This window comes from Budorcas taxicolor, chromosome 1 (assembly GCF_023091745.1).
Source record: "Budorcas taxicolor isolate Tak-1 chromosome 1, Takin1.1, whole genome shotgun sequence".
Lineage (NCBI taxonomy): Eukaryota > Metazoa > Chordata > Mammalia > Artiodactyla > Bovidae > Budorcas > Budorcas taxicolor.
In genome coordinates this window covers 121054499-121078543 of record NC_068910.1, presented here as the reverse complement: position 1 = coordinate 121078543, position 24045 = coordinate 121054499, and the positions used below count along the sequence as shown (strand labels likewise).

General features: G+C 40.8%; 1 protein-coding gene across 1 annotated transcript in view; it reads right to left on the bottom strand.

The window, feature by feature from the left end:
* Positions 1–24045, bottom strand: part of CD96 (CD96 molecule) — a 98829-nt gene that overhangs the window by 3268 nt on the left and 71516 nt on the right. The window contains exons 9-12 of the mRNA XM_052642309.1: positions 13789–13866; positions 13195–13266; positions 2873–2935; positions 2032–2121 (exon numbers count right to left, since the gene is read on the bottom strand). Of these exons, the coding sequence (XP_052498269.1) occupies positions 2032–2121; positions 2873–2935; positions 13195–13266; positions 13789–13866 (303 nt within the window). The remainder of the gene's footprint in view (positions 1–2031; positions 2122–2872; positions 2936–13194; positions 13267–13788; positions 13867–24045) is intronic.

The following is a 24045-nucleotide window of genomic DNA, read 5'->3' as shown; positions in this document are numbered from 1 at the left end:
CATAGAAGTTTACCTCATTTGATTAAATGACTGGATGGTTCCCCAGCGTGTGGATCTACTGTGCTTTATTTAATTGGCCTTAATGTTGGATGGTTACATTGCTTCTAGGCTTTTCTTATTTCTAATAACACTACAGTGAAATTCCTTATACATTATAGATAGATCTTTAGCTCTTCAGATTACAGAAATCTTTTGGGCAAAAGTGCACTTTTGCTTTATTTTTATTATCAATAAAAGAATATTTTCATTATTTTAACTAGATTATAAACCGTGTGTAGACTTTTTAAATTTATTTGATTGCTTCAGATTTATTACACTGCTTTTCATTAAGTGAAGTCTCAAAAAAATAAAACACACACAAGCCCAAAACTCTAGATTTAAAATATTTGTTACCCAATCTTTTTTATATTTAACATAGTTTGGACAGCAGCCAGATGATTCTGTCATAACACTGATCACCAGTGCTGAAGATTTTTCCTCTTACAACAGATAACCAGGGATTGGAGGTCTTCCTGGTGCTCGTGCTACTTTAGTTTTGTCAGGGGGATGCTGACGGTACCCTGGAAGCTCACGCAGTCCTATACTAAGTAACCCTGTGGCTCACTGATGCACAGGGCTAGAGTTCACAGTAGTGCTAGAGTATCATGATCACAAAAGAAACAATTACACAGGAAATCAATTTAGGACTACACACAGTTCTCTTTCAGTGCAGTCAAGACTGACTTACTCTACACTGGCAATATGGTGGACTATAACATTTTACCTCCAGAGTTTTTGAGAAATGAAAGAACAACAGGTTTTAGATAGCTCTCCTATCAGTGCTTACTAATTTTCTCCCAATCAAATATAGAAAATGAGGCCATTGGCTTCAGCAATGTCCTGGTGGAAAAGCAGAGCTCCAATTTGCCCCAATTCCTCAAGTATGTAGTTCCTTTCCTTTTTAAATAATTTTATTTATTTATTGTGGCTGCACTGGGTCTTTGTTGCCGCACAGGCTTTTTTCTCTAGTTGCAAAGAACGTGGGCTCCTCTTCGTTGCGGTGTGCAGGCTTCTCATTGCAGTGGCTTCTCTTGCTGCAGAGCAGACTCAAGGGCTTACAGGCTGCAGTACTTGCAGCACATGGGTGATTCCACTATGGGGAATCAGGAGTTGTGATTCCACTATGGGGAATCAGGAGTTGTGATTCCCCAGCTCTAGAGCACAAGCTCAACTAATTGTGGTTCACAGGCTGTGTTGCTCTGTGGCATGTGAGATATCGGACTAGGAATGGAACCCGTGTCTCCTGCATTGGCAGGTGGATTCTTCCACTGAGCCACCAGGGAAGTTGTAGGTAGTTCTTTAGGGCACCAATAGTTAAAGATGTTGGTAGGATGTCAGTTTGCAGCTCCACTGCCATGCTGTGTGCAGGATGGATGATGCACCAGTGACTGAGGGCTATATGAACTTCAATATGAAATAAATTGAATCCCCAGGTAGAGTTCACCAGTTAAGTGAATATCTTCTGAAGTTAAAGAGTTGATTATGCCTTGAATTTACAATCAAGATCTGCATTGGGAGGGTCGTAACTTTATTGAAAACCTTGACCTCTTATGATAAAAAGCAAGGGTTATATTTAGCATTGACAAACTTTTATTAGTTGAATTATAGGGATAATTTTTGTTCCAACCATCAGACTATACTTTCATAAAGTTGAAATATTTCTCAGTACTTTTCACTTGGCTAATTCCTACTCATTCCAGATTTTATTTTAAATGTATCCCTAGAGAATCCTTTTTAGTTCCCCAATTACAATCAGATCTTTCTGTTAGACTCTGACAACATCTTGCACTATATCATACGATTTGTCACAAATAAATTTAACTGCATGATTATTTATTTACTATGTATCATCTATAATAGATTATACTCTTCAGGAAGCCAGTGTTTTCAATACTCAACAGCTGTCTTAGTGCCTGACAAATGATAGGCATGCAATAAATATTTGTAGAGCAAATAAAACATAAAATTAAAAAAAAATGGTAAATGACTCACCAGTGATATGACTGTGATTATTTTTAGTAGATACATTGGCAGTTGTGGGAACTTCTGAAGATGTTCTGGTTGTGCTGGTGAAAATGGCACCTAGGGATACAGAGGGAATATCTGAACTAATCCTAAGGATCATTTCCATCTGGTCAAAAGGTATAGAATGATGATTGGACTTCATTTGCTATTAGAAAGAGCTCATCTGAATGGCTCAAATGCTCCTAAAATACTAATATTATATGTGAAGTTTGTTAAGGACCAATTTATGCAAGGTTAGTATCCTAGGATAATAGTTACCAAAGCAGTAAAGCTTCCTATGGATTTAAAGAAAAAAAGAGAAACAGTACAGCACACACAGAAGAATAATGTCTGCGAAAGAATCTCCAGGAGGAAATGATTATGGGAAAAGGTCTGAAGCTGGGGTCATGGAGAGAAGAGGTTTATCTCTAGAGCCCCCGGTTATTAGAGGTCTTCCCATTCTAATGTGTCTGATAAGGTTATTAAAAATTCCTGTGCAACATTTGAGTAGACAAATCCATGTCGACAAATCATTCCATTTTACAATGGAAAATTAAAGCTTAAAATGCATTTTAATGGATTTCTTTGGTCCCAAAATGCATCTTGAAATAAAATAGAGGCAAATCCATGACTTTATCTCTGACCAACTTTTCTGAGTGACTGAGAAGAAGTTTGCCTTCATTCATTGTCATTTTCATCTTCACTGTCATTTCCATCAAGACGCACTTTTAAATACCTGAGATTGGCTTTGTATCAGTTCTTTTCCACCTCTTCCCGCATAGAGCAGACTAATACCTTCCCGGACCCTAAGTCTCCTCTAAGTGCTCACCAGGAAGTGTTGAACCTGTGCCTGAGGAGGGCGAACTGTTTGTTTCACTGGGCATCCATGGAGCTGCGAAAGAAAGAAGATATTGGAAAATTTATTGTCTCTTCTTGACCTTCAATTGAGTCTACTTATTATGAAAAACGGGATATTAATGAACATTTCAAGTGATATCATCAAGTGATATATCTGCAGCACACCTCCGAATGTCCCCAAACAAAGTAAGAGCTGAAGATGTGTCTGATGGGGAAGGTTTTGTTTTTTGTTTTAAAATTGGAATATAGTTGCTGTACAACGTTGTTTTATTTTCTGCTGTACAATGAAGTGAATCAGCTATATGTATACATACATTCCCTCCCTCTTGGACCTCCCTCCCACTCCATTCCTCAACCCAACTGTCTAGGTCATCACAGAGCAGCAAGCTGAGCTCTCTGCTCTGTATAGCAGGTTCCCACTAGCTATCTGATTCACACATGGCAGTGAACATACGCTAACCTCAATCTCCCAGTTCACCCCCCCCCCCACCCCCGTGTCCACACATCCATTCCTTATGTCTGGTATCTATTCCTGCCTTGCAAATAGGTTCATCTGTACCATAGGGAAGTTTTATGATTATAGCCATTTAAGGCAGGAAAAAGAAAGGGAAGGAAAACACTAGGAGCAGTTTCTCCAGCCACAGAATATGTGCTATGTCTGTTCCATAGATAAACTAAAAGAATGGGAGAGAAGGAAAGCCTAGGTGTGTTATGGCAGCCTCAGTCAAGAGAAGATGCCAACAGGACTTTGAAGCCCTTGGTGAAACTTGCAAGAGTGAACAAAGTAATTTGTACTTGTGGGTAAGACGACATTCTTGTTTGAGTATGAAAACTGAACCATATCTATAGTGAATTATCAGACTCCTGGGTTACAGTGGAGAAGGCAATGGCACCCCACTCCAGTACTCTTGCCTGGGAAATCCCATGGACGGAGGAGCCTGGAAGGCCACAGTCCATGGGGTCGCTGAGGGTTGGACATGACTGAGCGACTTCACTTTCACTTTTCACTTTTCACTTTCATGCATTAGAGAAGGAAATGGCAACCCACTCCTGTGTTCTTGCCTGGAGAATCCCAGGGATGAAGAAGCCTGGTGGGCTGCCATCTATGGGGTTGCACAGAGTCAGACATGATTGAAGTAACTTAGCAGCAGCAGTGGGTTACAGGCCTTGCTAGCTGCTGGGTGAATCCTTTTGATCCACTCAGAGGCAAACCTTCCCCTTTAAGTGGATGGTAGCAATTCCAGAAACACATATGGCTTCTGAAATAGACCTATCAATTCATTTTATTTAGTTCTCCATCTTTGGCATAAAAGTTCCACTTCTTGGCAGTGTCTACATGTCTGTATTTGATAACATGCCTATAATGTAATATAAAGTAAAATAGCTACAGTAGTATATGGTTATAATCGGTAAACAGATATTATACTCATTTATTTAAAACATTGGCATATGTGATTTTCCCAATTGAATACTTTATTACATGTCAAGACCAAAACAAGTAGACAAAGCCAAAACAAAATAAAACAAACATTAAAAACCCCCTTGGCCTGACCCTTTCTTGATTTCTCGCTAGTTGCCAATGGCAGTTGCTGGTGCAGACAAAAGCACGTCACCAGGCCTTTCAGTAGGGCTGTAAGTCAGTGCTTTCTGGGGACTGCTCCCAGGACAGTCTGCCATAGCTACTCCGCTTGGGATTTCCCCCAAGGTTACGCTATTTTGTATATAGCTATTTTGAATTTGTTTAGGTCAGGGAGCTGCTCTTGTCTTCAGTACAGTTCTATGACCCTGTGCATGTGATCTTGACTACTTTTTGTTCTAGACAAAATGCTAAGATCTATAGATGACAATGGACTGGGTACTTTTAAATACTGAGTTTTAATGTTTAAGACATTAAGCTAGGAGTTTATTGACAATGAGCAAAAATCAACTAAAAAGAAACTGGAACCAAGCCTGGGTTTAGGTAAAATTATGAAGAAGGCAGTTTGTTCTGAATAACCTTAGAATTTATTTTTTGTTTGTTGTTGTTCAATATGGAATCTCCTTTACTTCCTCCTTTTAGGGCTTGATGCCTCTATTTCTTCCTTTCTTTAACTTTTTGCTGCATGGTATGTGGGATCTTAGTTCCCTGATAAGGGAATGAACCCACACCCCTGCATTGGAAGTGCAGAGTTTTAACCATTGGACCAGCAAGGAAGTCCCAATGCCTCTATTTCTTTTCTCTTCAAAATCTGCTATCAAGAAAGGATATGATAAATTCAATTATGCTAAGATACAAATGGTTTAACAAGTTCTATTACTTTGAGAGAAATGGGTATTTAAGAAAAGATTTTCTATTTTATGTTTATTGTCAGTAAGTCAATATAGAACACTTGTCATGATCAGTGATATCTGGACAACAATAGTTTTTTAAATCAAATACAAAGTGCTAGTCCTCTCTGTAAATTCAATATTGATTTTCTCCAGACAAAAGAACCAAGCATAATACAATTTCAGGAGATGTTAGTATCATCACACGATACATTCAATTTGCAAAAATGGCAATATTTAAAATGATGTAAATTATTTGACCATTTTATAAACCTTCCTTTTGGCCTTCTGAAAACTTTGCAAGTGTAAAATGATCTCAAAAAATGTGCAATCAGATTGAACTACAGTATGTTTAAGTGGGAAAGGGCATGGGTAAACCTATGGCTGATTCATGTTGAAGTTAGGTAGAAACGAATGTAACACTGCAAAGCAATTATCTTTTAATTAAAAATAATAAATAAAAAATTGAGCTATAAAAACTACACTTTGGAAACCTAGGGAGTTATTTTTCTGATTTTGTCTTTGAGATTTTTCAAAATCTGTTAAAAAAAAAAGTGGAAGCTGTTGAAAGAGGTGGAAAAGAGGAGTTTCCAGTTGATAGATTTAACATGTCTGAAAATATACAAGTGATGTAAAGGAAAAACTTCAGGAGCAAGAATATATCATAGTTGAGTCGTTGAGCAAGATGAAGAGATAGCAGCTCTTGTATCAGCTGCTTCCACAGGAGAGAGGTCTTCCTGCAGAAAGCCTGTTTACAGAATCCTCAGTAAGACAGAGCTGGCCATCCCCAGTGATTTATCTTTCACTAAAGAATACTTTTTCCAAAAGCTCAACGAATGTATCGTTTAGACATCCAGTTTTTAGGATGTGTGAAACACTGGCTCCACTCCATCGCCATTCTTAAGTCTCCTCAGCTGTCTCTCTACTGTTGTTTTCTAACTGATTGAAATATTCTGTGTTCTCAAGGTATCATCTTGTTTGTTAAATATATAAGTTAATTCTCCTTTAAGTCCTTTGAGAACATTTTCACCTAAATCTAAGAATGAATGCTACTTTGACGTTTGGATGATAAACATGAGCTTGATGGATAACGTCCTCTCGGACATCACCATTATCAACCAAAAATATGAACATAGGGATACTGTGTTGTTAGAGTTTCTCAAATAAATTCTTATATCCTTCCTTTGGCATAGCATCAGTTTCTTCCACAATTCTTTTAAATTTAGCTTTTGATAAAATAAACATTATTTGACAAGGAGACTACGTTACTTAGCATACCATTCTACCATAAAAGGGTACTTCTCTTCTATAGTAAAAACAAGATCAACTTTGATAGTATTGTCTTTTTCTTTGAGTTGCAATAACATTTTTTGACATTCATCTGTAACCAGCTTACAGTTCTCAATAATATTATGACATGTTAGGCATCTCTCCCTTTGCGGGAAGATCTATTTAGTGTCATATCAAGGCCCAAGATTATCTGGTTTGGCAGACCCTCTTTTGACAACATCACAGATAATTTCTGTTACTCTTCTGGGGTTCTTGAGGCAACGTGAACTTCTCTAAAATTCTGGTGTAATTTTTATATGTACAGACTTTCTATTGGGTAACCAATCTTCCTTAAGACATTCTGAGTTCTGTCCTTACTTTTGTCCTTAGAGCAAAGGCATAGGGTGGCAAGCAATAGCCACAGATGCAAGGCTGTGACATAGAGACCTCATTGATCTTGGTCTTCTGCCCTATCTTTTTCTTCAAGGTACTGGATCAGCATCACCCCTTCCATCAGATGCAACTGGCACCAGCTACTTACTGTCCACTTTTGCCACGATCACTTAATCTATAAATGGGACACTTATGCTCTTCCTGACCACAAAACAAACATGATACTCACAAGCTTGGGAAGTGTGGAGCTTGTGTACTAACAGGGTAGAAATCCATGGAATCCCCATGGTATTTTAACGAAGGAGAGAATTTTAAATCAGAGGAATAAATCTATAATTTGAGGCTGACCTAATGAGGAATTAGGTGACAGAACAGGAGCAGAACAGTGTTTTAGAGAAGAGAAAATGGAAAGAGATGTGACCTGAGGCATGTAAGATTTTAGAATTTGAGGGTAAGAATGGTGAGTTTATTACTCCAGGAGTCAGCATCCTGACCAACATGGAACAGAGGGGCTGAAGAGATCCTGGTGCAGCCTGTGATAGGACCCAGCATTGTTGTAGGTCCTGGCATTGCTGGGTCCCTTCCATTGATCCTCAGCTCCTTAGTTCCAGCTTGTTTATCGCCCTCTGCCTATAAAAAGTTAGAGGGGTTCTCATAAAATTATTACCAGGAGTATGAGGAGAAATAGCCAGGACCAGGGGCAGGATAAGCAGTACACTTGTAAGAGTTAAGAAGAGCTATGGCTGATTAATATTGATGTTTGGCAGAACTAACACAATTCTGTAAAACAATTATCTTTCTATTTACAAATAAATTTAAAATAAAAAAGAGTTAAGAAGAGTATGTAAAATTTGAAGAATAAGGGATGCAAGGTCACAGAATAGAATGAAGACCTCATGTGAGATCAATAAGAGGTATCCTGAGGCTTGTATGTGCATGTGTGTGTGTGCGCACGTGCATAAATAAACTTGATGATTTTGGTAATGGGTAAATTGGAGGGTTTAAGGACCCATGGAGACTCATATCATTTTTCTGCTTGTCTGAGACAGACTGACTGATTTCAGAGTGGCTTCAGGCTCCACTGGGCCAGAGGGATGACTGGAAAATGCAGGGAAAAAAAAAAGTAATGAAGCTTCAGTTTTCTGCTCCATGGCCTGATCACCTGAGTGTCAGGATGAAAATGTGTCCCAGGACATTATTAAGGTCATACACTTTGGGTATTTAGAAGGTCAGTTTTGGTATCCCCATTTCACAGATGGTTACATTAAAATATGCATTCTTCTTCTAGACTGCAGGAACTGGGATTAAGATTCTAATACTCTTCAACTCCAGTCTAGACCTCTTCCAGTTAATAAATAACAAAATAACAACAAAAGAATATATTAAAACATGTATGAGTTTAGTGTAAATGCAATGTGCTCAGAATCTTCTAGTGACATTTAATATATATGAACTATACAAAGTGTATGTGTAAGCAAATATCTCATAGAATGTGTTCACAAAGAACAAGGGCCCTAGAAACACTGCTAGTGGGTTTATTTCACTAGAAATCGATCCATTATCATTCTTTTTCTGCCTCTGAGCATTTCATAAATCAATTGAAATAAACGAAAGAAAAAATTCCCATTACCAATGCCTGCCATGAATCTTGCCAAATGCATCATCTAATATTGGATGTCATATTACAGTCCAATCCAACGAGTAGAAACATGTTTCAAAAACAGTTTGGGAGGGAGCAATCAATATTAACTTGTTGGACCCTAATGTGTTTTTGTGAATGATTATAAATAGAGCAACTCACTGCAGGGAATTTTTTCTTTAAGCTTATAGATGAAAAATGGCAACCGGTTAACAAGATCTTCTTGCATAAGTAAGAAGAGGGTTTTTACTGCCAGGAAAAAATTGTCCGCTGAGTTTTCGAGCCCCTTCCTAGATTTCACAATTTCTAAGGCTATTTTTATGATAAGAATGATAAAGAGATATCTGAGGATAAATGAAGTTTTCAAGTGGGGAAGGACAGAAACTCTGAAGGATTACAATAGTTTATTTCATTACGAAATCTATTAAAAAGAACAAAAATATTCCTGTGTAAATTCCTGTGTAAAGATAGCACTTTCAAGTAAGACCCTTTCAATTTTCTAGTTTCTGGGGCAAAAAGTACCTTGGGTGATCTCTGTACTTTATACTGTTGTGATGCACTGGGTGAAAAGGATTTTAGTATGGGCACAGATGCTATTGTAATAATTTAAATAAAGCAAGTAAGTGAAAAGTTCAAAACCTTCAATTAAGCAGATCATTTCTTCTCACTGTAGTACCTACTGGCTATTGTTTTGTTTGGCTTCATAATATTCATTGAGTTATTTTCTCATCCTATTCCACATTCTCTTATTATTGAACATATTTGTCCTTAACAATTCCCCAACTCATACACAGATTTTGGAATTATATAAATAATATTATAAATTTTACTCCCTCTCCTATCTTTTGTATGTCCATTCAAAAGCAAACATTATCTGAATATTGTCTACATATTTTAAATTTTTGTCAAATATTAAATCTAAATCATATAGTATTTGGTTATATTAATACTTGTTTGAATCCTAAATAGTATCACACTAAGTGAAGTAAGCTAGGCAGAGAAAGACAAACATCATATTATATTACTTACATGTGGAATTAAAAGAATGATACAAATGAACTTATTTACAAAACAGAAATAGACTCACAGACATAGAAGCTTATGGTTACCAAAGGGGAGGACAGGGGAGGGATAAATTAGGAGTCTGTGATTAAAATATACATTACTATATATAAAATAGATAATCAACAAAGGACCTACTGTATAGCAGAGGGAACTATACTCAATATTTTGTAATAACCTATAATGGGAGAGAATGTAAAAAAAGAATATATATTTCAGTTCAGTTCAGTTCATTTCAGTCGCTCAGTCGTGTCTGACTCTTTGCGACCCCATGAATCGCAGCACGCCAGGCCTCCCTGTCCATCACCAACTCCCGGAATTCACTCAGACTCACGTCCATCGAGTCAGTGATGCCATCCAACCATCTCATCCTGTCTTCCCCTTCTCCTCCTGCCCCCAATCCCTCCCAGCATCAGAGTCTTTCCAATGAGTCAACTCTTCGCATGAGGTGGCCAAAGTACGGGAGTTTCAGCTTTAGCATCACTCCTTCCAAAGAAATCCCAGGGCTGATCTCCTTTAGAATGGACTGGTTGGATCTCCTTGCAGTCCAAGGGACTCTCAAGTGTCTTCTGCAACACCACAGTTCAAAAATATATATTTATATATATGTATAACTGAATCACTTTGCTGTACACCTGAAGCTAACACAACATTGTGAATCAACTATATTTCAAAACAAATTGGAAAAAAAACTTTTTAAATTTAAAAAATAAATTTTACTTGAATTTATCATTCCATATATTGTCACTTGGCATTTACTTTTTTGATTCAACATAGTGCTATTAGAATTCATTCATGCTGCCATATGTGACTGACATTCACTCATTTTTCATTGTTTCACAGTATTTTATGATTGTATTACAACTTACTTATCTACACTCCTAACTATAGATTATTTACAGTTTTATTTTTTGTTGTTATTATAAGCAGTGTTCTCCTCCCCAACATTTGTATACAAATCTCCTGGACACATGTAATAATTTATTTTGGGGGGGTATTTATATAGGAGTGGGCTTCCCTGGTGGCTCAGACAGTTAAGAATCTGCCTGCAGTGCAGTGACGCGGGTTCGATCCCTAGGTCAGGAAGATTCCCTGGAGAAGAGAATGGCTACCCACTCTAGGATTCCTGCCTGGAGAATCCCGTGGACACAGGAGCCTGGCGGGCTATGGTACGTGGGGTTGAAACATGACTGAGTGACTACTACTTGAAGTAGAAGTGTTGGATTTTCTGGCATACAACTCTTTAGCTATAAAATATAATCCCTATGTAGTGGAAAGAGATGGTAACAATTAATACTCTCACCAGCAACATATAACAAGTTGTATTGATCTGCATCTTATACAACTCTCAGCAATTTCAGACTTGTTCATTTTTCCAAATTGGTTATGTATAAAATAACTTTCTGACTTTAGTCTTCGCTGGCATGTCCTGATGGTTAAAGAGGCTTAGAATCTCTAAATGGTTTCTGGCTCCATGGATGTTGTCTTCTGTGATGTGCCTATTTGCTCATTTCCTACTGCTTTTTGTCTTTTAAAAAACATTTGTAGACATTCTTTGTATATTCTTGATTTAAAGTTTTGATCCTTTGTCAACTATATATTCCTGATCCTTTTTCAAACATGTGGCAAATATCTTCTCCCAGATTATAGCTTGCCTTTTTAAAAACTTTCTTCAAAGAGTCGTAATGAAAAGAATTTTCTTAATTTAATTTTTCAGTCATTTTTATGTCTAGTGTCTCTTCTTTCCTCTGCCCTTCTGTATCCCAAAGCCAGGAAGGAATTCACCCTGATTTTATTACATGTTTTAATATTTAGCTTTTGGATATAAATATTTTAAGCTATATGGAGTGAAGGGCACTGCCCCTCACTCTTGGTTAATTTTTGTGTAATGTACATGGTGGGGGCTGCATTTTAATGTGTTTTTCTTGTTGAAAAAATCAGCATTCCTGGGTCCACTTGCTGAATGGTGTCTGCACAGTACTCTGGACACCACCCTTGACATACATCAAGGTCACGCTGCCTGGTGATCTCTTTGTGTGCTCTTTCTCCTCTCTTCTGTGTGGTCTCTCTCTTCCTTTTCATTCTTGTATTTGGGTATTACGTCCACAGGCGTCTTGTTATATTATCAACATATTTGTTGAGAGACATATATTACATTCAGTTACAGAGGGTCATGCCTAGACTAATGATGAAAGTATCATGACCTAAAAAAGGTTATGATTAACCTAAATTTGTGAACCTGAGCTTCATCGAGCTCCAGCTCAGTCACTCAGTTGTGTCCGATGCATTGTGATCCCATGGACTATAGCCTGCCAGGCTCCTCTGTCCATTGAATTTTCCAGGCAAGAAGACTGGAGTGGGTTGCTATTTCCTACTCCAGGGGATCTTCCCAACACAGGGGTCAAACCTGTGTCTCTTTCATCTCTTGTATTAGCAGGCAGATTCTTTACCACTGAGCCACCTGGGAAGACTGAAGTCCATAAAAAAGATAAATAAATAATGCCCAAAGAGAAATATTATATCGGTTCCTTTCCCCTCTTTGATTTATTTCCTAAGGACACGTTCCCATCAGTGAGATGACTGAGTCAGTGGGTATAAAAGATGTTTGGAGGTTTTCAGTGTACAATTTAAATGCTTTTTAAAAGGCACATGCACATTTACTCTGTGGCAAAGGGCCCAGGAGCTAAATTCAGAGTCCTGAACCTGTGGTACCCAGGGGCTTCACTTCTCTTTGCTTCAGCCATGTCCTTTGCCACTTAAGACCATACTCATCTTTGTTTTGACCACTAACAAGCAGTGTATTTCCTTTTTAGACCCTGTCAATACTTGCTATGGAGAAGGCAATGGCACCCTACTCCAGTACTCTTGCCTGGAAAATCCCATGGACGAAGGAGCCTGGTAGGCTGCAGTCCATGGGGTCGCTAAGAGTTGGGCACGACTGAGCGACTTTACTTTCACTTTTCACTTTCATGCATTGGAGAAGGAAATGGCAACCCACTCCAGTGTTCTTGCCTGGAGAATCCCAGGGACGGGGGAGCCTGGTGGGCTGCCGTCCATGGGGTCGCACAGAGTCGGACACGACTGAAGCGACTTAGCAGCAGCAGCAGCAATACCTGCTAAAGCAGCATCAACAGACCCTGTTGCTACTTGGTCACATGGCAAGTAACAAACTATTTCTGTACCTCACGCTGAGCTTCCCTTTTTTCCTTTTTCTAGTGATATGCACATTCTAGCGAGTTCTCTCTTCCCCCACATCTACTCATGGTTTGCTTTTTCATCTCCACTTTATTCAGATGTCACTTTCCTCAGGAAGGTCTTCCAAGACCACCCTATTTAGAAGGGCACTGACCCTCACTCTTGGTTCTCGCTGTCCCCCTTCTCTGCTTAGTTTTCTCCATATCACTTTTCATTATTTGTCTGTCTCTTGTCCACCTGATTGTGGAACTTAGACCTGTTTTGCTTATAGGTATCCCCAGCAACCACAACAATGTTTTAAACATGGTCGATGCCTTGTAAATATTTGTTAATGTGATCATAAACAAAGCACACAGTAGTTGTTCAGTATATGTGTTGGATAAATGAGTGAGGCCCGGAGGAATCCAGGAGACTCACATTTCACTTACAGTGTTTGGCATCTTTCCCACTGGAGGTCCAGGAGTAATTGAATCCTTGGGTAGGCACATCGGAATTACTGGCTGAAAGACAAAAATTTCAGAATTCTATTTTCTGATAAAGTTGTAATTTAATTTTACTTTGATGTGCTGAAGTTTTAGTCTGTATGACTTTGGGGAAGTCTGAAATTGAAAATATGCTTCCTGACACAGAGAACACTAGCTGGCTTGTGTTAAGCTAAAGTCTGAAGTTTATGTTTAATGCCCAAAGAAAGCAGATATTTTCTTTTTTTTTTTTCTCTTCTTGTGACCAAGTCAGATCACTGGGAGTACTCTCAAAATTACTTTAATATTACTCTAAAAATCCCACGACAAATGACAGGTACAACAATAAAAAGTCACCAATCCATATTTTTAAGATTATAGTAATTGTCACATCAATATATAGTTGCTGGATTACAATTTGCCACAGAGTAACTCAAAACCAAAATATCAACATAAAATGAAAAATACAGTTTTTCCCCAAACCTCAATAATATTATAGCTGCAATAAAACTTGTGGTTGTATTGTCTCTTTGGAGTCACATGAGGAGTCTTGCTACTCACTTTGAACACTTGGAGGGGTGACGTTTGAAGTTGATGTGCTCACATCTACATGGGCTGTTGATGATGGAGTTCGATAACCTATTTTGAAAACAAAATTTCCAAACTGTCATAGGAATTTTCTTTCATATGTTTAAATGTGCCACTATACTTAACAACGGAGAAGGCAATGGCACCCCACTCCAGTACTCTTGCCTGGAAAATCCCATGGATGGAGGAGCCTGGTGGGCTGTAGTCCATGGGGTCGCTAAGAGTCGGACACGACTGAGTGACTTCACTTTCACGCATTGGAGAAGGAAATGGCGACCCACTCCAGTGTTCTTGCCTGGAGAATCCCAGGGACGGGGGAGCCTGGTGGGCTGCCATCTACGGGGTCGCACAGAGTCGGATACGACTGAAGCGACTTAGCAGCAGCAGCAGCATACTTAACAAAGGTGACATATAGAACATGGAGTATTGGATTTGGAAAGAATCTTAGTGCATACATAGTCTGATGGCTTCATTTTATATATTATAAAACAGAGTCCAAAAGTTCTATGCTTGCGGTTGCACAACCAATCTCAATATTATTTACTTTATATTAACCCAGTTCTCCTTAGTGCAAGTGTATTACATTTACACTTTCAAAATATATTATTTTAGTGTCTACTATATGCAAGATGATTCAACATGCAGTTTGAACAATGAAGACAAGATCTTCACCCTTATGGAATTTATCTTGTAGTGAATTTTCACAATTATATATAATATTTTCACATATGAAATATGGTTTAACATTTACTTTAATTCCTAGCTTTCTAAATCATCTTAATCTTCATAAGCCATAATTTCCCATTTTCCTCCTTCTTCCTTTCCCCTCAAAATGAAAGACTAATTCATATTCATTTGAAAATACCTCTAGAGATAAAGCAAGGTAGATTGAAATACAAAAATACTCAACTATAGCCACTGATTTGGAAAACTCAGCAGTGGCCACAGGACTGGAAAAGGTCAGTTTTCATTTCGGTCCCAAAGAAAGGCAATGCCAAAGAATGCTCAAACTACCACACAATTGCACTTATCTCACATGCTAGTGAAGTAATGCTCAAAATTCTCCAAGCCAGGCTTCAGCAATACATGAACCGTGAACTTTCAGATGTTCAAGCTGGTTTTAGAAAAGGCAGAGGAACCAGAGATCAAATTGCCAACATCCACTGGATCATGGAAAAAGCAAGAGAGTTCCAGAAAAACATCTATGTCTGCTTTATTGACTATGCCAAAGCCTTTGACTCTGTGGATCACAATAAACTGTGGAAAATTCCGAAAGAGATGGGAATACCAGACCATCTAACCTGCCTCTTGAGAAATCTGTATGCAGGCCAGGAAGCAACAGTTAGAACTGGACATGGAACAACAGACTGGTTCCAAATAGGAAAGGAGTACGTCAAGGCTGTATATTGTCACCCTGCTTATTTAACTTATATGCAGAGTACATCATGAGAAACGCTGGACTGGAAGAAACACAAGCTGGAATCCAGATTGCTGGGAGAAATATCAATAACCTCAGATATGCACATGACACCACCCTTATGGCAGAAAGTGAAGAGGAACTAAAAGGCCTCTTGATGAAAGTGAAAGAGGAGAGTGAAAAAGTTGGCTTAAATCTCAACATTCAGAAAACGAAGATCATGGCATCCGGTTCCATCACTCCATGGGAAATGGATGGGGAAATGGTGAAAACAGTGTCAGAATTTATTTTTTGGGGCTCCAAAATCACTGCAGATGGTGACTGCAGCCATGAAATTAAAAGACACTTACTCCTTGGAAGAAAAGTTATGACCAACCTAGGTAGCATATTCAAAAGCAGAGACATTACTTTGCCGACTAATGTCCATCTAGTCAAGGCTATGGTTTTTCCTGTGGTCATGTATGGATGTGAGAGTTGAACTGTGAAGAAGGCTGAGCACCAAAGAATTGATGCTTTTGAACTGTGGTGTTGGAGAAGACTCTTGAGAGTCCCTTAGACTGCAAGGAGATCCAACCAGTCCATTCTGAAGGAGATCAGCCCTGGGATTTCTTTGGAAGGAATGATGCTAAAGCTGAAACTCCAGTACTTTGGCCACCTCATGCGAAGAGTTGACTCATTGGAAAGACTCTGATGCTGGGAGGGATTGGGGGCAGGAGGAGAAGGGGACGACCGAGGATGAGATGGTTGGATGGCATCACTGACTCGATGGACGTGAGTCTGAGTGAACTCTGGGAGATGGTGATGGATAGGGAGGCTGGGCGTGCTGCAATTCTTGGGGTCACAGAGAGTCGGACACGACTGAGCGACTGAACTGAACTCAATAGCCACTGAAACATGTTACGTCTCTTGGGAAGATAAATGTTTAATAGATTTTATTTCTATGTATTTCTCCTTTGCTCCAAACATGTTCATGGTGGCTTACATAAATATGCAAATACAAGAAGATAAAAGCAGTGGATAGAAAGGGAAAGCAAGGGTAGGAAAAATAACATTAGATAAAGAATGTTGAGTGTTGTTAAAACTTAGCTGGGGATATCACATAATGTATTTCTCGATGTAATATCCTCTTAGATATAGACTGCACATTTGGTCAGAATGTTCTAGTAACAATGTTAAGAAATAAACAGCATTTGTTACACCACTGATGAACATTATAAGATAAAAAAGTCAAATTTTAAGAAAATTACCACTATTCTTTTTATTATGATTAGAAAGAATTTTCTCCCCAGTTTCTGTAAAAAGGGTACTGTAAAATGTGCACAATATTCTCAATAATATCTGTACAGTATGGCAGCCAATATATTCTTTCACTCTCAAGCTTTAATTAGTAGTGAATAGCCTGGCAACTTTCCAGGTATCTCAGTTCCTGGAAAGGGCATGCCTTAAATAGAAAACAAGGGTGACTGAATCTCTGAAAGAAATATATATAAGATAAATAAATAAATTGGCATCGTGGCTCATGTGTGTGTGTGTGTGTGTGTGAAGTCACTTCAGTTGTGCCTGACTCTATGCAACCTATGGACTGTAGCCCGCCAGGCTCCTCGGCCTATGGGATTCTCCAAGTAAGAATACTGGAGTGGGTTGCCATATTCTTCTCCAGGGGATCTTCCTGACTCAGGAATTGAACCCGCGTCTCCTAGGTCTCCTACACTGGCAGATGATTTCTTTACCATTAGCACCAGTTGTAGGTCACAGAAGATGATCAACAAGCATCATTTTGCAACACAGCCTACCAATAAACACCAAAGACATACTATACCCCAGCTCCACGAATCAGTCAGACATGTTAGATGCTGCTTCAGATGATGCTATTTGAGGGAAAAAATGTGCAGCCAGCATCAGGATGGGCAGAAAAAGTCTTTTAAAGACAGGACATACACAGTTTCGTTTATTCAACAAATACTTAGCGAGTTCCCACTGTGTACTAGCATTGAGGATAAAGTACAGAAAAAGAGAATTTTTGCCCCTGCCCTCATGGAGTATATAATTTAGTGAGAATAAAGGTCACTGTGGCAGATTACTGGTTGATGACCAAACCCAGTCCTCTTCTTTCTGGCACAGAGAAACTAGACTTCCCAGCCTCCTGTGCAGTTGGATGTGGTGGCCAAGTCCCAGGCAATGGACTGTGAGTAGGAGTGATGGCTGTTGCTTCATGGCTTGTCGTATAAAAACATCCCACACATGGTCCTCCATGATCTTTCTTCATGTGCTATCCAGATGTTATGATGCAGAGTGGTTTCGAAGTCAGCATTACATGTGACAAAGCTGGAAGCCTGGGGTGTCAAATAACTAAGCAGAGCACTCAGCTACTAGCTCGGCCTTATATTGAATCTGTTAGGATAAATACATTTATATCAAGTATAAATGAAGAAATGAAATTTTGGAATTTGTTGTTATTACAGGTGGGTTCCTTTCCCTCATAAAGAGTGCAAACAGAACTGTAGTATAAGACGGGAAGTACTATGGTGGAGAAAAGACACGGTGCTGTGAGATTCCAGAGGAGAAACACATAACCAAGGCACGGGAGCTCAGGGAAGGTTTTCTGGAGGAAGTGACTTAACAACTAGGCTTGAAGAATGACAAGAATTAGGAAGACACATCAGAGAAAGACAGCAATCAAGGAGCAGAACGTTCAGTGTGGAAGACAACTGAAGTCTGGTGAGAATGTTGAAGGCACTCTGTGAGCAGTAAAGAGATAAGCATGAAGTAAGAAGTTACATCTTTAAAATTCCACAGGGGAATACTATCCAGCTGGTCCTTACAAGGTGCTATGCCCCAGGGTAAGTGACAGGTGGCCTGGACTATAGGGTGAAGGCTATAGGGAAGAAAAGAAGTGGGAAGGTTTCAAGTGTGGGGCCAACAGGATTGGTACATAGCTGAATGTAGGAAATAAATAAAAGAGAGAAGTCAGAATAACTCCCAGTTTTCCAGTTTGGGCAGGTGTTTGGATCAGGGTGTCGTTATCTGAGAAAATAAACAGAAAAAATATCCCTGGAAGGCCCAGAGGTACAAAAATGAAATAAAATTTGGACAGATTGATTTTGACTGCATACAAGATATCAACTTCCAGCAGAGGGCTGGTCATATGAGTCTGAATCTTAGGAGTAAAATTAGGTTGCAAATTAATATTTGTGAGACATCAGTATGTAGACAGTAATCAGAGTAACTGAGAGCCCCAAGGAGGATGGGTCCTGGGAGAAGACAGAGCCTAGGATGGAATGATGGGGAAAACTTTCATGTGACATATTGGCAGGAGAAAAGGAGATTGAGAAGGAGGAGCCAGAGAGGCAGCGACAAAGTCAGGGGCTATGTTATTAGAGAGGCCAAGGTGACGGAGGGTTTCCAAAAGCAGGGCCAGTCAGCCCAACTCAGCAAATATTTGTGAGGGAAGGCTGTGTGCCAGATGTTGGGTCAGTGCAGTCAAATGATGCCAAGAAAACAGATTTCCATCTGGCTCTTAACTGCTAGGAAGCCATTGCATTAGACACATCATACTGCATCCAGAGTCTACAAGACAGTTTTGCAAATCATTTGGAGAGTTGTAGCTTAGCTATTAAAAGCATCAATTCCAGAACCAGATACCATGAACTGAAGCCTGCCTTAGTTCAAAGTTAGATGTGTGATCTTGGTAGAATCTATTGACCTTTCTCTCTCTCTCAAATTCCTCACATGTAAAATAACAGTACTTTTCTACAGGGTGAGTGTATAAAGTACTTAGAAGTATGCCTGGCATGAGGTAAGGGCTAAAAAGTAATCTTAGAAGCTATACAACAGCTCGTCTGCAGTTTAGCTCAGGTGTTGAAAACACAAGCACATCGTAACAATAGATGACTTGAATCTCCTGATGCGTTCTACCATTGCTCCCATTTCCCCAGTCCTTCTAGAAGGGGGCTGATGTGAGGTAACCAATCCTTCCTTCCCTAGGCTGGCCCAAGTCAAGAACTACATTCCAAAAGGCTGTACCAGAAAACGGTTACCTGTGCGGGGAGAAGAGAACGGCAGCCTTCTGGGCACTAGTTCTATGATGGAGTAGTCATTTCTCCTGGCAGAGTCACCTGCAACTCTCCTTTCACCTCACTGAGCCCCTAGTGGTTCACATACCTGTGCAGTCATTGTAACTTCTACCTCATTGCCTTCCACCACTCATCAAGTGATGGGAAAAAAACACACCAAAAGACTGCTTACAGGATACATGAAGTATTTGCAGAGTAAGCTCAGATTGTCTCAAACTGAGTATTGGGATCACATTTCTGGATGTATAGGGAATTGAGCGCTGGCATTCACCCACTGGCCCATCCTGACAAGGTTGCTGGGGAGGTCAGTCACTCTTCACTCCCCATGAGCTTTCTGCTGACTGTGCTCCACTGCGCCTTCTAGTGGACTTATTAGGAAGTCTCTGCGTGAAGAGCAGCTATGCGTCTCCTCCACAACTTGTTCAGTCACCTGAGTTGTGTGCGAATCTGTAACCTCGCGGATGGCAGCACGTCAGGCTTTCCTGTCCATCACCAACTTCCAGAGCTTACTCAAAGTCATGTCCATTGACTCGGTGATGCCATCCAACCATCTCATCCTCTGTCGTCCCCTTCTCCTCCTTCCTTTAATTTTTCCCAGCATCAGGGTCTTTTCAAATGAGTCAGCTCTTTGCATCAGGTGGCCAAAGTATTAGAGTTTCAGCTTCAGCATCAGTCCTTCCAATGAATAGTCAGGGTTCATTTCCTTGAGGACTGACTGGTTTGATCTCCTTGCATTCCACGGGACTCGCAAGAGTTTCTCCACCACCACAGTTCAAAAGCATCAATTCTTCAGTACTCAGCTTTCTTTATGGTCCAACTCTCATATCCATACATGACTACTGTAAAGCCATAGCTGTGACTATGCAGAACTTTGTTGGCAAAGTGATGTCTCTACTTTTTAATACGCTGTCTAGGTTTGTCACAGCGTTTCTTCCAAGGAGCAAGCATCTTTTAATTTCATGGCTCCGCAACTGGTTCATTATGATTTTATGAACCTATGGATCAAAGAGTGAATTTGAATTTCTCTCTCATCAAGATGGCTTTATCTTTGTCCCTCTTTGCAGTAATTTCTTCAGTTATCTATTTTTTTAAATTTTGTGTGATTATGTGTTTTCCTTGGTGGCTCAGTGACAAAGAATCTGCCTGCCAATGCAGGAGACCTGGGTTTAGGGAAAAGACACTAGAGAAGGAAATGGCAACCCACTCCAGTATTCTTGCCTGGGAAATCCCATGGGCAGAGGAGCCTGGCGTGCTACAGTCCATAGGGTCACAAAAAGTCAGATGCAACTTAGAAACAGACTTTTTTTTTTTCATAACCATACAAAACAAGGTAAAAAATACAGAGAAGTAAATAACTAGCTATAGGTAATCATTGGATACTGTGGAATACTGAAAGATACGATGTGCTTCTGCTCCTCCTAATTACTATAGGAAGAAAAGGTGAGAGAGGAAATGGGGAGGGGAAAGGAAAAACAAGAAAGACTATCCATGTTTTAGACAATTCTCAGAAGGATGAGAAAAGAATGATCCCTTTACCCTGGGACTCTGTTCCTTGCATGGGAGAATACACGGCTTTCGTTGTCAGTCAGCAGTCTCTTATCTCCCCTCCCCTGGACCAGCATCTTTTATTCATTCATGTATCCACTCTTCCTCCCTCCCTCATTCTCTCGCCCTCGTTCTGAGAGCTGACCTTCACAGTATTCACCAAGTGACTTAGTAAGTGAAGGCCGAAAGAAATGGCTTAAACACTGGTGATACGATCATCCTGTTGGGTAGGTAGAACAGGGAAAAGGAGTCCAAAATGGTGGTGGCTGCAAGACAAGCAAGGGAAAAGCCCAGGAAAATAAAACAAAAAAAGGTCCGAGGACCGGAGTGAGGACCTCAGGTAAAACAAACAACACTCCTGGCTGGCCCAATTTACATAGGACAGGCCCAGGGAGAGATAAACATATAAATAGAGGAGCCAAAGCCAGCTCTCTCTCTCCTGCGCGCTGGGGTGCTTTTCTCCTCGTGTCTTGAGATCGACGTGCCCTCACGCCTCGAAGATGGGTTTTCCTGCTATCTTCTAAATAAAATAGAGCTGTTACACTGAGCTGTAACACTGATTTGTCTAAGAGCTATAACATGGCCCATTTGAGACCTGAGAGCTATAACACGGTCTATCCAAGACCTGAGAGCTGTGACACGCCGAGGGGGTTTTAATGTCCGTCACTCCAAATCTTTGCTGTGACGAGACAAAGAATCGAAAAACACACACTCGCATGCCACCTATGGTGCCGTGACTTGGATATAAACTGGATGAGACAACCTCCCTGTGGAAGAGGCCAAGCACAGCCGGAGCCCAACTCAGCGAAGCTCCCGCGGTAGAGGCGGAACGCGAAGAAAATCCAGCGCAAGGGAAGGCCCATCGTGCGGGAAACCGGGACAGCGGAAAGCCCACGCGGCCCAGTCTCAGATCTCAGAAGACCTCCAGTTAAGGTAAGAGGTCCTCGCTCCTCTGGCTGGAGGGACATGCCTAACGAAATCCTAATCCCTGTACAATCTCTCATTCCTTGTTTCCTCGAACCTCCCGCGAACAGGCGGGCGGCAGGGGGCACAATTGAGGGACTCTGGAGAGCCTACTCCTCAGCATGTCCCAAAGGCGCTGTCTGCTGAGCCCCAGTAGCTGTTACACAAGCCGGTGGGGGTTCTTCTGTCCTTTCTCTTCTGTGCCAAGGATCAGACCAAAGAAATGGTGAGCACCGGTCAGATATTTAGCAAATTTTCCGGCGGGCTATGAAGGGGATTCCTTGGTACATTTTTCCCACTGCCTTTTCCTCCTGTCCTTCAGCTCTTTCCCGGGACTCAAGCCCGGCCAAAACTAATGAAGCTCAGACTCTGAGGTCTCATTACAAAAATCCATTGAGAGTCAAAGAGGTAGACTTGTTAAAATTCAAAAAAAAGCGCTGCACTTTACAAGATACTGGCCATGGAATGCGGCCTGGCTAGGTTTTGTTTTGTTTTTTTTTTTTTTTTTTGGCTAGGTTTTGTGATCAGGGTGAATTCATATGCTAACGAGTGAGAAGATCATCCCAGCTATTGGGGAACCACCCACTCCTTCATCTTTTTCACAGTGCCTTGGAGCTGTCCTGCCACCTCTGGGTGTGTCTGTTGGTTTATAGATTGGGGATTAAGGTTTACTTGAATGTGACTTGTCAGCTTGGACCCAATTGATTTTAATTGGTTTACATTATATCCTTGTGCTATGTCATTCTTTCAAAGGTTGTGCTCTGCCCTCTTCCCTCCTGTTTCATGCTCTTTTCCTGAGCCCCATCCAGACCCACAAGGTTGCCTCTACAATCTTCTGGAGAGACAACCAGAAAATAGCTGGCCTTGGGAGGGAAATACACTATAATATCTAACCCCCTAATCCTACCCAGTACTGGTCACACTGGAGATCTTGGGGATTTCCAACTCCAGTCCGGGGGTCCCAGGAGGTCATCACGCCTTGACCTGCCTAGGGATCTGGTCCTCGAAAGGTTGTCACACCTCAGCCTGCCTGGGGATATGCACACTGACCCGGGGATGCCTGGCTCTCAGATTGTAACAGTACTAGGTAGGATGAGCTTACATCATATCTATTCCCATCCACAGTGGGCAAACTAGCAATGAGTTACAAACCCCTTAATTTTACCCTGTACCCAGCACTGGTCACGCTGGAGACCTTGGGGATGCCCAAACTCCAGTCCGGGGGGTCCCAGGAGGTCATCACGCCTTGACCTGCCTAGGGATCTGGTCCTCGAAAGGTTGTCACACTTCAACCTGCTTGGGGATCCGCCAGTCCCAGGGGTCCCAGGAAGTCGTCAAGCCTCGACCTGCCTGGGGATTCGATCTCTAGGAGGCTGTCACGCTTCAGCCTGCCTGGGGATCTGCACCCTGACCAGGGGACGCCTGGCTCTCAGGTTGCAACAGTTCTGGATAGGATAAGCTTCAAAAAGATTCACCTCTAAGGAAGTCCACCCATAAAAATAAAAAAAATACACTCGCGTGACAATAACAATAGTAATGGCGATGAAGAAAAAGAAGGAGGAAGCAATAATCAGAGAACTTTGTATTTTTTTGTGAGGGCTTCCCTTGTGGCTTAGCTGGTAAAGAATCCACCTGCAATGTGGGAGACCTGGGTTTGATCCCTGGGTTGGGAAGATCCCCTGGAGAAGGGAAAGGCTACCCACTCCAGTATTCTGGCCTGGAGAATTCCATGGACTGCATAGGCCATGGGGTTGCCTATGTCCAACACGACTGAGCGACTTTCACTTCTTTTTCACCACCATCATATAGAAATCTCAGGCTGATAAGCAACTGCCAGCCATCTCTGAAAATACTTCTTACTTACAATGAACAGACATTTTCTGATTGCCCACACTGGGTGCTGGCACTGATTGGTAACATATGATTTAATTCTGGCAGGAGTCACTGGGTATGATAACTGGGAATTTCATTTGTATTAAAACGACTGATTAAATGTTCTTTTCAGGAGGTCAAAAAATAATGTGACATAAATCCTTGCTTACCGCAGATTTACTGCAGGGGAAGAATTCATTCGATTCCATCTAACAAGTGTTTGTGGACCACTGGAAAGGGGAACACTGCCAAGGCATGCATGCTGCCTTGATCCTTGCTTCACTGTGTCTCTTGCCTGGTTTAGACAACAGCTCTATGCGTCCTCTCATGAGCAGGCCTGTAGAGTTTGTTGAAGGCCGA